Consider the following 14,618-nt stretch of genomic DNA (forward strand, 5'->3'; position numbering starts at 1 on the left):
TGGTGTCATTTGGGGATGATGGGAGCTGTAGTTCGGGGGGGGGGGAGGAAACTCTGTTGGAAAAAAGGGCTGCCCTGTTCTCAGCCGTGGCAACTCGCATGATTCGAACCCGTTTCCTCCCCCAGCCCCCCCCCCCCAATCATCTGGAGGGCAAACTGTGGCTGAAGACTTCCCAGCTCTGGCTTCCTCTCTGCATCCCTGGTGGGCAGAGACCCCCAAAACTCCCCCACCCCAGCCGAATCTGGAAGGGGAGGAGCACAAAATCCCCGCAGGGGCTGATCAGAGGGCCCCCTTCCTCTGCCAAGCCAAACAGGAGGGGAAGTTGGCAGTGGGCCAGGAGCAACAAGGGAGGGGCCCTCTCTCCCTTGCAGCCCACCCCCCCTCGCATGGCAGGCTGGCTGGACCCCCCCACACCCACCCAGGGAGGGGGGATGCCTTTGCTGCTGGCCTGTGTTTTCAGAGCTTTCTCTGCACAGCTGGAAGGGGAGGGGGATAAGAGGCCAAATGAGACCCCTCCCCTCCGACTTCCTCCAACGTGGAGAAGGGGGGGCTGAAAGTGGGCCTGGGTCTCAGAGGCTCTGTCTCAGGCCACCCCCCATCCCCACACACACACAGCCGACTGCAGGGATCTCCAAACGGGACAACTTTAAGACTTGTGAACTTCCACTCCCAGTCCACAAGCCTTAAAGTTGCCACGTTTGGAGACCCCTGCCCAACTCTGAAAAGCAGCTTGACCCGCACCCCTATTCTGCTCTTTCTCTGTGACGCATTCACACATTCCCATAAAACTGGGAAATCCCAGGGAGTTTGCTCCAGATTCTTCTTCCTAAGTTTTATTCCTAAGGTTTATTCAGTTGCTTTGCATTCCTCGTTGTTTTTTTTAGCTGTCTTTGCCCATCCCATAATTGTTGTAGGCCTTTCCCTTTGCAGCTTCACCGCCGGCCCCGAAATTAAAAATAAATTATCCAATTGAAATTGCAGCTTCCCCAAGAGGCTGGGAAGCCAGGATTACAAAGGCTCTCCCGATTGCTGCCCTCCTGTGGCCGTTCTGGGCTATTGCAGCTCTTGAAAGCAGCCCTCTGGTGGTGCCTTGGGGCAATTACACCCAGCAAAGGACAGTTTTTAACTAGTTCAACTTGGAAAGGACAGCAAAACATTTTTGTGTGTGTGTGGCGAGCTTATTATGATGATCTGCTGTTTTGCTCTACAAATATCTGAGATGCACGACAAACTTAAAAAAGGATATTTGCTTTATTTATTATATTTATGATATATTTAAGTCGTTACTTATAAAGCCCTACATGGCATCGGACCTGGGTACCTGAGAGACCGCCTCCTGCCAATTACCTCCCAAAGACCGATCAGATTGCACAGACTAGGCCTTCTCCGGATCCCATCTGCCAGCCAATGTCGGCTGGCGACTCCCCGGGGGAGAGCCTTCTCTGTTGCAGCTCCAGCCCTTTGGAACGACCTCCACGTGGAGATCCGGACCCTTACTACCCTCCCGGCCTTCCGCAAAGCCACCAAGTCCTGGCTACTCCAGCAGGCTGGGGGGCTTGTGAAATATCCAGCCCCACGGAAAATGTGACTGTTGCATATTTTTAAAGTATTGTTTTGTCTATTTATCCCCCTCTCCTTGTCTATTGTGAGCCGCCCGGAGTCCTTCGGGAGTGGGCGGCATACAAGACCAATAAAATACAAATAATACAAAATTTAAAAATGAAAAGGACATTCTAGTTCTAGTTCAAGACCCATAAAACTATTTTGGGATACTATAATAGTCTTCTATTCATCCCCTATTTTTCGGGACACCCTTTCCTGAACCTATAGGTCATACTGCCCCCTGGTGGATCACCGAATTGCCGCAGGCACAATGGGGAAGAAGGAATATGACGACAGTGTCCTATATTTTCAATGCTTTCTCCTAGTTCCGTGTTTAGCCTGCAACACCCAAGTCCTCCGCCAGGGGGCAGCATGTCCCACGGCCTAAACACATTGCAACATTTTTCATCTTCTTTATATTACGGGCAATACTTATTTATTCATTTATTTAATTGATTTGCCATTCAGTGGGTGACTTACAACTCAAAAATGGCCACACAAAAAAACCCCCTACCCCAATTCAACATACACAGGAGCAAGATACAACATACTCAGACTGTAGGCTGCAGCGCCCTCCCTTGGCTGATGTGGGCCCTGCAGGCTCCCAAGGGGGAAATCTGGGCAATGCAATCCCCCCCCCCACAGCCGGGCTCAAGGTGGGGGGGGTGGGGGGGTGTTCTGGGGAGCTCAATCTAACAGTCACAGGGTGAAAATTGAATTTTAAGACCCTTCTCTTGAGCCCAATGAGATTCCGTAGAACTCGTTCCCCTCTGAAAACGAAAGTGAAACTAAGCCATGTACTTTCTTCCCAGGCCGTGGGAAGTGTCTCACCCTTGTGACTCTCCAGCGTCTCCGGTCCAATGTAGAAGGGATTGTGGAGAGAGGTCATAGGGGGAGCTGAGTGGCTGGGAATGCAGGCCGAGCACTCAACTGGTCAAGCTCTTTGGCTTTTACATAAACCCCAAATCTTGGGGGCGCACTAGAAAGAAGCCCATTGAGCCTCAGTGTTTGGGGGGGACACTGGTTGAAGGCCACCGTCCTCTGACTCATTTTTTCCTTACTGTGACCTCCCCAAATTCACTGTTCACTCTAGCACAGAGTTTCTCAACCTTGGCAACTTGAAGATGTCTGGAGTTCAATTCCCAGAATTCCAGACATCTTCAAGTTGCCAAGGTTGAGAAACACTGCTCTAGCAACAGGGGAGGAAGCCCCCCCTGCAGGGCTGGTGCTGCCTGCTGTACTCCAGCCCCCTAGGGCTGCCATCTGAGGTTCGGGCCCCGCTTCTCTGCCCCATTTCCTTCACTGCCAAACAAAACACGGCAAAACTGAGATTTTTCAACGTTTTTATTCCTTCTCTGAGGAGTGGAACTATCGATGCCCCAGAGATCCAGGCAGCCTTAATTTCCAGTAAGATTTGCCAGCTGGAAACGCGTTTTTAGAGGGAAATTCAGATTTGGAAACCCGTTTTGCGCTGCCCTGAATAGGAGGATTGCTCCCCTACAATCCGGAACGCGGGCGTGACCCTCGGCCAGCTTTGGCGGAAGAGAAACGGGGGGATGGAGCCCTGCCTGTCGGGCGTCTCCGTCCGTCCTTCCTGCTCTCTTGAGTTTGGTAGTTTTCTTGCAGGCGTTTCACGACCCTACTAGGTAACGTCATTGCTAGAAAGCAGAACCTCCCTCCCTTCCAGCATTGATATCGTTCCCTAGCTGGGTCAGGAAACGTCTGCAAGAAAACCACCAAGCTAAGAGAGCACCAAGGACCCCACAGCCTTCCTCCTCCTCCTCTCCCCCCCTCCACAAACCACCTCTCCCTCTTGGTGCTGATGATGTTATCTAGTTGGGTCATGAAATCTCTGCAAGAAGAAGGCACCAAGCTCAAACGCCACCTAGCACCCCCCACAGTTGCTGAGGGGGCAAAGGTTGGTGGCCATTTGGGACACCCCCACCCCAAATGTCCCAGGGCCAAGCCGGGGAAGTCAGGGGGACCCCTCTTCTCTTGGAGAATCGGCATTGCAGGGAAGGGGAAGAGCCTGGTAGGGAAAGGATACCCTGCGGTGATTTTCTACTGGGGCTCCTTCCCCATAGGACATGCCTTGAGACCCCCAACCCGCCTCTTTCCCGTGGAAGGAACTCGGTCACACAGCACAGCAAACCTCTTCCCACCGGGAGGGATCGGTTGGGGGACGTAACTTTGGACGCTCGTTGGCAAGGGATCAAAACTGACACCCCCTCCCCCCTCACCCGAGAAAGGGGATTAAAGCAAGCCGAACGTCCGAGTCTCTCTCGAGATCCCAAATTCACGCGGCTTAAAATAGCACCAGGCTTCCTGGCTGCTGGGGCTGGCGGACGAGCCGAGCGCCGGGACTCCCCGAAAACCTTTATCCAGCTTCCCCCCGAAGGGAGTCCCGGGGGAAGCGGCGCTTAATGAAGGACGGTGAGGAGGGAGGTTTGGAGATCCGCCTTGGACGGGTAGACGACTCTGAGGTTCCCTTCGGCGTCCACCACCCGCACCTGTTCCAAGACCAGAGGGGGGGTTGGGACGCTGCCTTCGGGCCGGGGGATTTCGTGATCCGAACCCGCTTCCCCATCTTTGTTGGCTGCCGTCAGCCTGTTCATCTCGGCCATTTTCTGTAATTCATAATAATAATAATAATAATCACATTAAAGATTATTTTAGCTTCCCGAAAAAACCAGAATCCAACCCAGAGGTTTGTCCCAGCATTGTGGTTGGTTCTGGGCTCCGTGACATTCAGGAGTCAAACTCTTTCTTGGCTCAAGAGTTGCAGCTCAACTTGCGGCTAGTCATTTAGTTACGACGGACCCTCCCCCAGAAGTATTGAAGACCTGATTCTGGAGTTCTACCCCTCCCACCCCCCTTGTGGCCACAGGATCCCATTTTGGGTTCTGACTGACCGTTTGCAGAGTCCTGCGGTCACTTAGCCAGGATTTATGATGGTTTGTTTTTTTTTGCTGAAAACCAGTGTTTCCTCCTGGGCTTTGGCCAAAACAGTGGGTTCACTTAATGACTGCAGAGTTTACTTTACGACCACGATCGCTGCAAAGAAGTCCGGTCGATCCTGATTGACTCGTTTTACGACTGTCGTGACTTTTGACTGTAATTGGCAGGTTCCACTGAGGCCGTAAATTGAGGACTACCTGTGAATCTGTTGTTTAGGCTGGATATTAGCCAGTCACGGGTGTGGCTGCATTCGGGGTGGCCTCGGCTGTGAGCTGGATCCAGGGCCAGGGTGCTGCGATCAGGCGTGCCGTTGCAATTCCTGACAACCCTGAGACCCATAGTCCCCAGCCCTGACGTGAGGGGCGGGGAAGGGTGGGGGGGAAGGACGACGTACCATAACGAGAGTGTCCATTACATCTTTGCACAGCTGGAGACTGCTGGCGCTGGTCACTTCCAGGAGCAAATCGGTGGTCGTTTTCCCAAGCTTAAAAAGACCGAAAGGAAACATCAACGTTTAATCCTTGCGTTTACAAGGAAGAACTCCTCAATTTACAACCATTCATTTAATGACCATTCAAAGTTGCAACAGCCCTGAAGAAAGTTAATCAAACCAGTCCTTGCAGTGACGTCCCTGCGTCCAGGCGCTTGGTCCCTTGACGTTTCATGACCAAACTATGTAACGTCATCAGTGCTAGATGGGAGGAGGGATTGGAGGGAAGCAGGAGGAAGAGGAGGTGGAGAAGGAGAGGAGGAGGACTGTGGGATCCATGGTGCTCTCTCAGCTTGTTTTCTTGCAAATGTCTCATCACCCAACTAGGTAACATCATCAGCGCATTCTATTCCCCACTGTGGTTTTATCTGTCTCCTCTTTGATTGTAATATATTTATACAAGGCTGGCTCGACTGTGTGATTGGCAGATTGAAGAACTGGCCTTAGTAAGTGCAGGATCCCGGCCCCCTCCTCACCCACTGCTCAGAGCCAACCCCCCCCCTCACCTTCGTTTTCTCGCTGTTTGTAATAGGAGGGAAAGAAATCACGGCGCCTTCGGCATCAACCAGGCAGGGGTAATTCTCCTTCCCATCCAGCAACTGAAGGTACCTATGTCCAAATTGAAAGGAGGAAGAAGGTCCATGTCATTAGGATGCTATGACAGACAAATAAGCCCCAGGCAACTGCCCTAGATTGATGAACCATTTAAAAAATAAATCAATTAAAACCTCCCCACCACGTCTCTAAAAATAGCAGCCGAGAGGCAGATCAAACTGCATGTTGAAGAATTTAATTAAATTCGAGCCACAAAAGGCTTCACGACAGGATCATCAGTGCAGGGCTTTTAAATCCAAATTTGGGGTTTTTTTTTCAATTCCTGTCTGGGTTTTTACTTTCTTCTTTTAAAACATACAGAAAACTTAATTTTTTTCTATACGTGAGATTACAGGGCGTGTATTAAATGGTTAAAAATTATTTAGTTGAAAGCTAAGATAGAATATTTTGCTGTCTTGGGACTTTTGTGCAAAACTTAAGATTTGAGCATAAAATCTTGAATTTTTTTTTTTTAGACAATCCACTGAGAACTCTTGAGATAAATAGATAAAAATAATTTAGTGTAAAAATGATTTATTGGGGTGTTTTGTGTAGAATCTGGGTTAATTTGAACATGAAATTTTGGATTTTTTAAAAAACCTTGCTGGCAACTCTAATATACATGGCTAAAATAATATTTTAAAACAGATTTCTTTTTGTTTGCGTGTGTGTGTAAAAATCTGAGAGTTTATTTGTGTGCACAATCTCGGGAGTTTTTCTTAAGAAACCCTGCTGCCAATTCTAGGATAAAGAGGTAAAATAACGTAGTTTAAAACTAAGCTTTTAACGTAAAATTTGAGAGCACTAAATCTTTGCTTCTTTTAGGAAACCTTGGCAACAAACCCTGTTTAGTCTACGGACGTGGTAACTCTTGAACTTGTGCTTCACCTTACTTTTCCTCCTCTGCCCTTCAACTTGTGACGTACTTGTACAGTCCAGAGATGTTCTGCCTCTTCTTCTGTTTCCGCTGCTCCTCAGCTTCGGCCTGCAACTGGCGGAGGAGGTCGTTGGCCTTGATCTCCTTCCGGCCCAGGGGGGCGATCTGAAAAACGGGGAACGGTTTCAAGATGGGCAACTTCGGAGGGAGGAAAACTGAGGCAGAAAACAGGCAGGCAACTTATAACCTTGATGCTCTCTGAGCAGGGTTGTTTTGCTATAAGATGTTTCATGACCCAACTAGGGAACGTCATCAGGGCTAGAACAGAGGGGGGAGTTTGCTCCTAACGCTGATGACGTTCCCTAGTTGGTCATGAAACGTCTACAAGGAACCAACCATGCTCAGAGAGCACCAAGGGACCCCCCCTCCTCTCCACAAACCCCTCTGCCGTAGGATAGCCCACCTTCAACTCCTCTGGGGCCCGAGCCTCGTAGACCAGGGGTCCTTTCACCAGCTGTAGGTCATGAGTCGCAATGGTGGCCGCTGTCCGTTTCTCACAAAAGTCCTCGTGGAGCTTCGTCTATTTATGGGATTAAAAGAAAAACAGATTCAGATTTATTTTGAACTCTTCCTTTACAGCATTTCAAGCTGAGATCGTGCTGCCTGATCGGGAACAGAACAGAACTTGAGAACAGAACAGTTTTCCACCTGGGAGGGACAGGAGAGTCCATAACATCAAGACCTGGCTGTTCCAGGCAGGCCTGGGGCTGTTGATTGATATCCAGCCCCACTTAGATGGAATGGATGGTGTGGAATTTTAATATTTGTATTTTTTATTTTAAAATTTAAATGTTTCTTTTGTTTTGCTGTGAGCCGCCCAGAGTCCCAAGGGAGCGGGCGGCATACAAATTTTATTAAACTCAAACTCAAATTAACAGCTTGGCGTCCACTTGGGAACCCCACCTGAATGGAGAGGAACCTCTTCAGAGCATTGCCAGTGCTGAAATCCATGCCTTTCACCACGCAACACACGATGTAAGGACGGACGTCTTTCGCGCTGGGGCTGGCCTTCACCACCAGCGGCGCTGGGCTCTCGGAGATGTGAAGTATTTTCACCAGGAGTTTCTGGGCGTCTTCCAGTTCGTCGTCGCTGCCTCCTTTCTTCTTGTTCTTTTCCCGCTTCTTTTTCCGGCTTTCTTCTCTGTCGGTGCCCCCCTCCTGCTTGCCTCTCCCCCGGCGCAGATACTCCAAGATCGACTTGGTCTGGCAGCCGTTGACCATCTTCTCCAGGCGTTTGTCCTTCAGGGCGTTGCCTTTCAGGTTGACGTCCTTCAGCTTCGGGCAATCGGCCAGCTCCGCTGGGATTTCGGAGAGCTTGTTATTGGAGACGTCCAAAGTCTGGAGAAAGGAAACAGAACCGGTTGTTTTCCACCAAGAAAAGAGAGCAAATCCCTAGGAACATTTCTTGTCCTCTCAGTCAGACATGGCAGCCTCGGCTGAAAAACCACGACAGGTGGCAGGGCAAAAGCTCACAGAGTGAAGCTGAGGGTTCACCGACAAAAGCGCGCCCGACTAAACCACGGTGACAAAACCGCGAGTTCTGAAACGCGCCGATGAATGAGCGCTGAATCGCGCCGATAACAGTGTGCCGACAGAAGGGCGCTGTAAACCTAAACCTAACGCTAACCCTTAACTTAAATCGCCCTTCTGTCAACGTGCTGTTGTCGACGTGTTGATGACGTCGCGGTTTTAGTGACGCGCTTTTGTCGTGCACGCTTTTGTTGGGTCACGAAGCTAAGAGGTGCTAGGCATTTGTTGGAAATTATTTACCACGAACCTTCACCCCTTCCACATTCTTGGTCAAGGCCACCATCATGGGGGGTGTGTGTGTGTGTTCTATTCCAAAATTGGAATGCTTTACGACATCACATATAAATGAAATAAATCCTAATCCTAATCCTACTTTAGTATCTTTGGTTCCTGAAGTCAGTAGGAATCAGATATCATTTCTCATCATTACAGAAATTGCTGGGGGGAAAATGTGAAGTTGATTTTCCTGAAAGCACGTTTTATTTCATGCCGATGTGTGGCTATGTGGATTTACACAGCCCCCCCCCCCCCCACATTTCACCCACTGCATATAATGTATAATACAGAGCTGAAAGGGACCTTGGAGGTCTTCTAGTCCAACCCCCGGCATGAGAAGGAAAGCCTATATCATTCCGGACAAAGGGCTGCCAAATCTCTTCTTGAAGACCTCCAGTGATGGAGCTACCCACAACTTCTGGAAGGGAAGCCCTTCCATTGAATAAGTGAGAAGGGATAGGAGTCGGAAGGGACCTTGGAGGTCTTCTAGTCCACCCCCTCCCCATGTAGGCGTGCTTTACTGAAATATAACCTATATTGGCCCGTCATTCATTTGCGGTGACCGGCTGGGCCTTTGGCTCACCTTCAGCCCGGCCAGGCGGGCCACTTCTGCGCCCAGCACCTCCAGCTCGTTCCCGGACGCCTCCAGCAGGCCCAGCAGCGGCAGAGGCGAGGGGGGCGGAGGGCATGGACGGCGAGCCCCCTGGGCGGGCGGAGGAGGAGGCGGCGGGGGCAGCATCGTCCCCGGGAGGGCGCGCAGACGGTTCCCGCCCAGCAGCAGCTCCAGCAGCGCGGGGGCCGAGCGGGCCAGCCCGGGGCCCAGGCCGCGCAGGCGGTTGCGGCGCAGGTTCAGCACCCGCAGCTCGGGCAGGGCCGCCGCCGTCCCCGCCGTCTCCTCCTCGGGGCCCTCCAGGCCGCCCAGCTGCGGCGGCAGCTCCTCCAGGCCGTTGCCCGACAGGTCGAGCGAGCGCAGCGTGGCAGGGAGCAGCCGCCCGGCCAGGGACAGCCCCGCCGGGCCCAGCGCGCAGCCGGGCAGCGCCAGCGCCTGCAGGCCCGAGAGGAGGCCCAGCGCCGCGCCGGGCTCGCGTAGCTCCGGGCAGCCGCAGACCTCCAGAGAGCGAAGCGCCTCGCCCAGCTCGCCCAGCGCGGCCGGGAGGCGACCTCCGGCCGCTCGGACCCTCCGCTCCAGCGCCTCGCCGGCTTCCAGCCGCAGCTCCCGCCGCCCGCCCGCCGCCAGCTCGGGCCAGTCCTCCTCGGCTCCCTCAGGCGCCGCCATCTTCGCTCGCTCGCCCGGCCGCTTCCGGCGCGCGCGGATGACGCCCCTGCGACGCGCGCGGAGACGCGGCCCGTCTCTTCCCCTCTACGTCACGCCGTTTCCCGCGGCCTCCCCCTCCTCCTCCTCCCGCGACTCTTCTTGCGCAGGCGCCGAGACATTTTAAGACCGGCTTTTTTCTCAAGATGGGTTCTTTTTTTAAGATGGGCGGACTTCCCGCCTGGGGAATGCTGGGAGATGAAGTCCACCCGTCTTTAAAGGGGCCCAGATTGAAAAAAAATTCCAGACCTTTTATGAGATTTTTTTTTTTTTTTTTGGTTTCTCGGATCTTCCAGTGGTGCCGCTGCTGCTTCTCCTCCCCAATGGCTGATCCAAGAAAAGGTCTCCAAACTGGGCAGCTTTTCAGACTTGGAGACTTCAACCCCCAGAATTCCTCACGTTCACCCCATGGGGTGAACGTGAGGAATTCTGGGAGTTGAAGTCCCCCAAGTCTGAAAAGTTGCCCAGTTTGGAGTCCTCTGGATTAGCATCATCAAGGAAACGCCAAGTCCCCCGAAGACCTTGTGGGAAGTTATCATCCAGCCCTCTCCCAGAAAAATGAAATATCCTAGGAAATATTGAAAAGGCAGGATATTTCTCTGGATGTGAAAAGAAAGAAACATGTTTTAAAAGACAGAATGGTTGCCTGTAGCTTCCTGCCCATCCCCAGTTAATGGGCCATTGAGATGGCCAGGCTAGCCCACTTTACATAATAAAGACTTCAGCAGCAGCTACAGAAAGGCATGACAATATACTCAACTGACCAAAAGGCATCTGAGAACTCATCACAGCCTAGAGAGTAGCCCCTTGCATGGCACCATGGGAGTCTGACAACCAATCAGAATGCATTTCTTACACAGGAACTGGAAACAGAGAGGTGGGACTGAACAGGTTATAAAAAGCCCTACAAGCCCCTCCCTCAGCCCTTCTCTTCTTCTGCACCAACATTGAAGCATGTGATCCCCTTTTCTGTTCAGGACTCAAGCCATGTGGCCCTGTCCACCAATAAACCATCTTTCCAAGCAGCCTCCATGTCTCCAGTGTCTTTCTCCCCACTTGGAGCCGAACCCAAAAGGACGTTTCTTTCAACAACCTTCTGCAGGGCAAGCGTCCCTCAGTTGGTCTTCTAATGGTGCCTGGATCGCAGACCTTCCATCGTGGTCTCTTTCTGGTTAACCTAGCCAGCCGTCATTCCAAGCAAGTGTAGAAAGTTAAAAACTCACCCTTCTCCTAGAAGAATGAAACACCCCGGGGAAATATTGAAAAGGCAGAATGTTGTTATTTCCTTGGATCAGAAATGGAGAAACGTGTTTTTAGGCAGGAAGCAGAGTCACTCTTGATAGCCCCCCCCCCCACTTTTTGTCAATGGGCCATTAAAAGGCCTGAGCCAGCCTATTCTACGTAACAAAGGTCTCCCCCTTCAGCTCCAGGGTGATGGGATTAAGGCATGGATAGCATTAGCCCTTTACACACCTCACCACAGGGCACCTGGGGAGAAGCAATGCTCAACCAAACCTAGACTCAAAACTCAGCCGAGAGAGTTGCCATGCGAGTCTGACAACCAATCTCAATACATTTCTTGCACAGGAACAAAAAACAAGAGAGTTTGGGCCGAACAGAGAGCATAAAAAACCCCAGGAACTCTCAGCAAGCCCTTCTCTTGTCCTCCTTCCCCCAACATCTGGGAGCATCCTATGATCCCCCTCTTCTGTTCAGGAGCTCAAGCCACATGGTCCTGTCCACCATTAAACCCTCCTTCCAAGCAAATTCCATGCTTCCAGTGTCTTTCCCCCCACTTGGGAGCTGAACGGATCCTCTGGAGAAGGCCTATGTGCCCAGAAGGCCACTTCTCCCAACACAAGCGCATAGACCTTCTCCAGAGGATCCGCCTCTTACCTGGTCTTCCAAAGGGGTCCCCTCCATGGCTATGGCTGAATCCGTCTCCCCTGTTGCTGCGGAACCCCTTCTGTAGGGTCCTCGGTGTCTCCTTGAAAGGCCAACCCAACTGGAGAACATCTGTGCATTAATCTTCTCCGGCACTGATGATGTCCCCTAGCTGGGTCATAAGACGTCTGCGAGACAACCACCAATCTCAGCACCAAGAACCCCACAGCCCCCCTCTTCTCTATAACCCCCCCCTCCCTTCCAGCACTGATACCGTTACCTAGTTGGGTCACTGCCTGAATAAACGTCTGTCCTTTTCTAGGCAAAGATCCCATGGCTTGCCATTGCCTCCTGTAGGGTTTTCACAGTGAATCATCTGGATGGTCCTTAGAACATGCACATTCTCACGAACACCAAGGATGTAATGACTAACCAATTATTGTGCCTTGGAGACTTGTTAACCAATAATGATATATAACACGTTAAATAGGTGAGAACTAAGAAGCTGCAAACACTACAGGAATGATGTTCCACTATTAATAATTTTGCTGTTGATTCTGCTATCCATGAACCGCTTTGCTCAATAAACTTCTGGTGGCTCAGCTCTCCGTGGGTGGATTCAGCCTCGGGACCCTAAATACTACAGCCTCCCTCCTAGGGGCTGAGAGGGAGAAGACTGACCCAACTTCACTCATCCAACTCTGTGTCTAGGTGGCACTAGAACTCACACCCAAGTGGCTCTTTGTTCTAAAGCACCCATTTTAAATCTTCCCTTTGAGCTGAGAACAATGCTGCAAAAATAATGATGATGATAGAAAAAGAATCGGGTAAGCAGAAAAGAGAGAGATAAAACAAAAAGGACCGGTCAGCTGTCAGCTGAAATTCAGAACTTTTATTATCATTTAAGTACAAACAGGAGCGTTTCTACGTAGCCAAGAGCCTGCAGAACTCTGGAATCAGACCTGCCATCTTTAGGTTAAGACAGGCATCGGAATAAAAACACCCCCGGACCCTTCGAGGCCTCAAAAGGATTCCTTTGGGGTAAGTCTCCACTTTGGTGGATCTAAAGGAATCCCCCCCATCACCCACCGTTTGTGCTTTTGCAAACCTCGAGACTGGCCAGAGATTTCTACCCGAGGCCCTCAGATGGTGGAGAAGGCAGTTTTTGAAGGCCTCTTTTCCCATAACTTTCCCTTTCCCATCTTCAGAGGAAAGTAAATATGGATGCAATCAAAACAACCCAGGAAAAGAGAGGTTTCGGGGCATGTGACGAGTACGGCGAGGGTCCTCCTTGCCCCCTCCTTCCCAGATAGGGGAAGGACCTGCTAGCCAATGCATCGTTCTGTCGTTGACTTACAACCGTTCAGTTACAACGGCACTCAAAAAAAGTGAGGACCATTTTTCACACTTTCCCACCATTGCAACATCTCTCTCTCTCTCTCGTGATCAAAATCCGGACACGTGGCAACTGGTTCGCGTTTATGACGGTTGCAGTGTCCTGAGGTCACGCGGCCCTCTTTTGCAACCTTCCGACCAGCTTCACTTAATGGTCACCTTCCTAACTTTAAGGCGAGGGCTGCCTGCTGAGCAGGCGATGGGTGCTGGGGGGGTCTGTGAAACACCGCCTTAAAAGCATCTCGGCAACTTTAGGAGGGGCGGACTCCAACTCCCAGGATTCCCAGCCAGCACTCATATGAGGTCAGGCTGCCGAGGCTGAGAACCCCCCCCTCCCTCAAAGCATGTCTGGAGTGTGAGCCACCGTGGCCCTCCGCTCCGAGTCAAATCCAACACGCTTCAGCCCTCTCTTCTCTCTTCCGTTCTATGGAACTGAACTTCTCTACAATTCCATTTTTTTCAAAAATAAAAATAAATCCACACTCCTTACATTTTTTTTTAAAAAAAGTTTGGAAGCGTCTATGGTGTGCATTTGTGCATCTACAGATGTCGAGGGGGTGGACTGCATAGTAGAAAGTGCTCGAGTTAGTCTTGCCTAGGTGAGTCCCTCGGCCCAAACTGAATTGGCTCAGCCGGGGTCTCGACCGCGATTGCTCTTTTAAAAAAAAAAAGAGAGAGAGAGAAAAGGGAAAATGCTGATTTCCTACAACCTGGTTTGTTTTCGTAAGTCTTTTAAATAGCAATAGCAGCTAGACTTATATGCCGCTTCATAGGGCCTTCAGCCCTCTCTAAGGGGTTTACAGAGTCAGCATATCGCCCCCACAGTCTGGGTCCTCATTTCACCCACCTCGGAAGGATGGAAGGCTGAGTCAACCTTTGAGCCGGTGAGATTTTGAACAGCCGAACTGCAGTCAGCTGAAGTGGCCTGCAGTGCTGCATTTAACCACTGCGCCACCTCGGCTCTCTCTTAAAGGAAGACTCTTGCCTGTCCTGAGCAAATCAAGAGGGGATGGGGAAGAGGATATATAGATATGAGGCTTGGCTCTCTGACAGAAAAGCGTATTTGTTTCCTGTATGCTGGTGCATCTCAGAAACCTACGCATGAGCCCTTGGTTAAGGCATCTCAAAAAGAGATGCAAATCCATTTGTTTTGGGGGAAAAAATGCTGCCTGTCTTTTCAAATTGAGGGTTGGAAGCATAAGACCAAAAAGAGATTATTATTATTTTTTTTTAAAGAGGAGGATTCTCTGACTGTTTTCTACTTCCCTCGTCCAATTGTTTATAAGCTTTTCCTGTACTTCCAAAGGGAGTTTTTTTCCTCCCTTTCATTTTACGGATTCCTTTGCCCTTTTCCCTGGCTGCGATCCTGAACAAGATGAATTCCCTTTTGATGACTTTTGGGGAATCAAAAGCAACTCACTCAACTCCGCTCCCCGAGGCATAAAAAGCCAGGGTGAAGCCAAAAAAGCTGTTGAGTTTCCCCCAGATTTTGCTAGTTCTGGGCGAAGGGAAAAATTGGATCCTCGGGGTCAGGAGTTGCCCTTGGCCTTCTAAAGGAAGAGCGTGAGTGTGTTGAAAAGCCCTTTTAAGGGTCGCTACTGTGGAGCAACGCAGCCTGCAAATTCTCACAGCTCGACTGT

The 14,618-nt window shown here is 50.9% G+C and overlaps 1 protein-coding gene across 1 annotated transcript; it reads right to left on the reverse strand.

Moving 5' to 3' along the window:
• Nucleotides 1–2,928: 2,928 nt before the first annotated feature.
• LRRC47 (leucine rich repeat containing 47) lies at nucleotides 2,929–9,710 on the reverse strand. Its single transcript, XM_032232063.1, has 7 exons — nucleotides 8,971–9,710; nucleotides 7,485–7,919; nucleotides 6,985–7,101; nucleotides 6,571–6,686; nucleotides 5,557–5,659; nucleotides 4,955–5,044; nucleotides 2,929–4,229 (listed from the first exon to the last, which is right to left on the reverse strand). The coding sequence occupies exons 1-7, from the start codon at nucleotides 9,661–9,663 to the stop codon at nucleotides 4,023–4,025; spliced, it is 1,761 nt and encodes a 586-aa protein (XP_032087954.1). The 5' UTR covers nucleotides 9,664–9,710; the 3' UTR covers nucleotides 2,929–4,022.
• Between the last annotated feature and the right edge of the window lie 4,908 nt (nucleotides 9,711–14,618).

This window comes from Thamnophis elegans, chromosome 15 (assembly GCF_009769535.1).
Source record: "Thamnophis elegans isolate rThaEle1 chromosome 15, rThaEle1.pri, whole genome shotgun sequence".
Classification (NCBI taxonomy): domain Eukaryota; kingdom Metazoa; phylum Chordata; class Lepidosauria; order Squamata; family Colubridae; genus Thamnophis; species Thamnophis elegans.

Excerpts from the sequence above, each read along its gene's own strand:
- LRRC47 (XM_032232063.1), bottom strand. The coding sequence starts at position 9,663 with ATGGCGGCGCCTGAGGGAGCCGAGGAGGACTGGCCCGAGCTGGCGGCG. Across the intron at positions 6,687-6,984 it reads GGGCCCCAGAGGAGTTGAAG|ATCGCCCCCCTGGGCCGGAA; the intron begins GTGGGCTATCCT and ends CCCGTTTTTCAG. Across the intron at positions 5,660-6,570 it reads AACATCTCTGGACTGTACAA|GTACCTTCAGTTGCTGGATG; the intron begins GTACGTCACAAG and ends ATTTGGACATAG.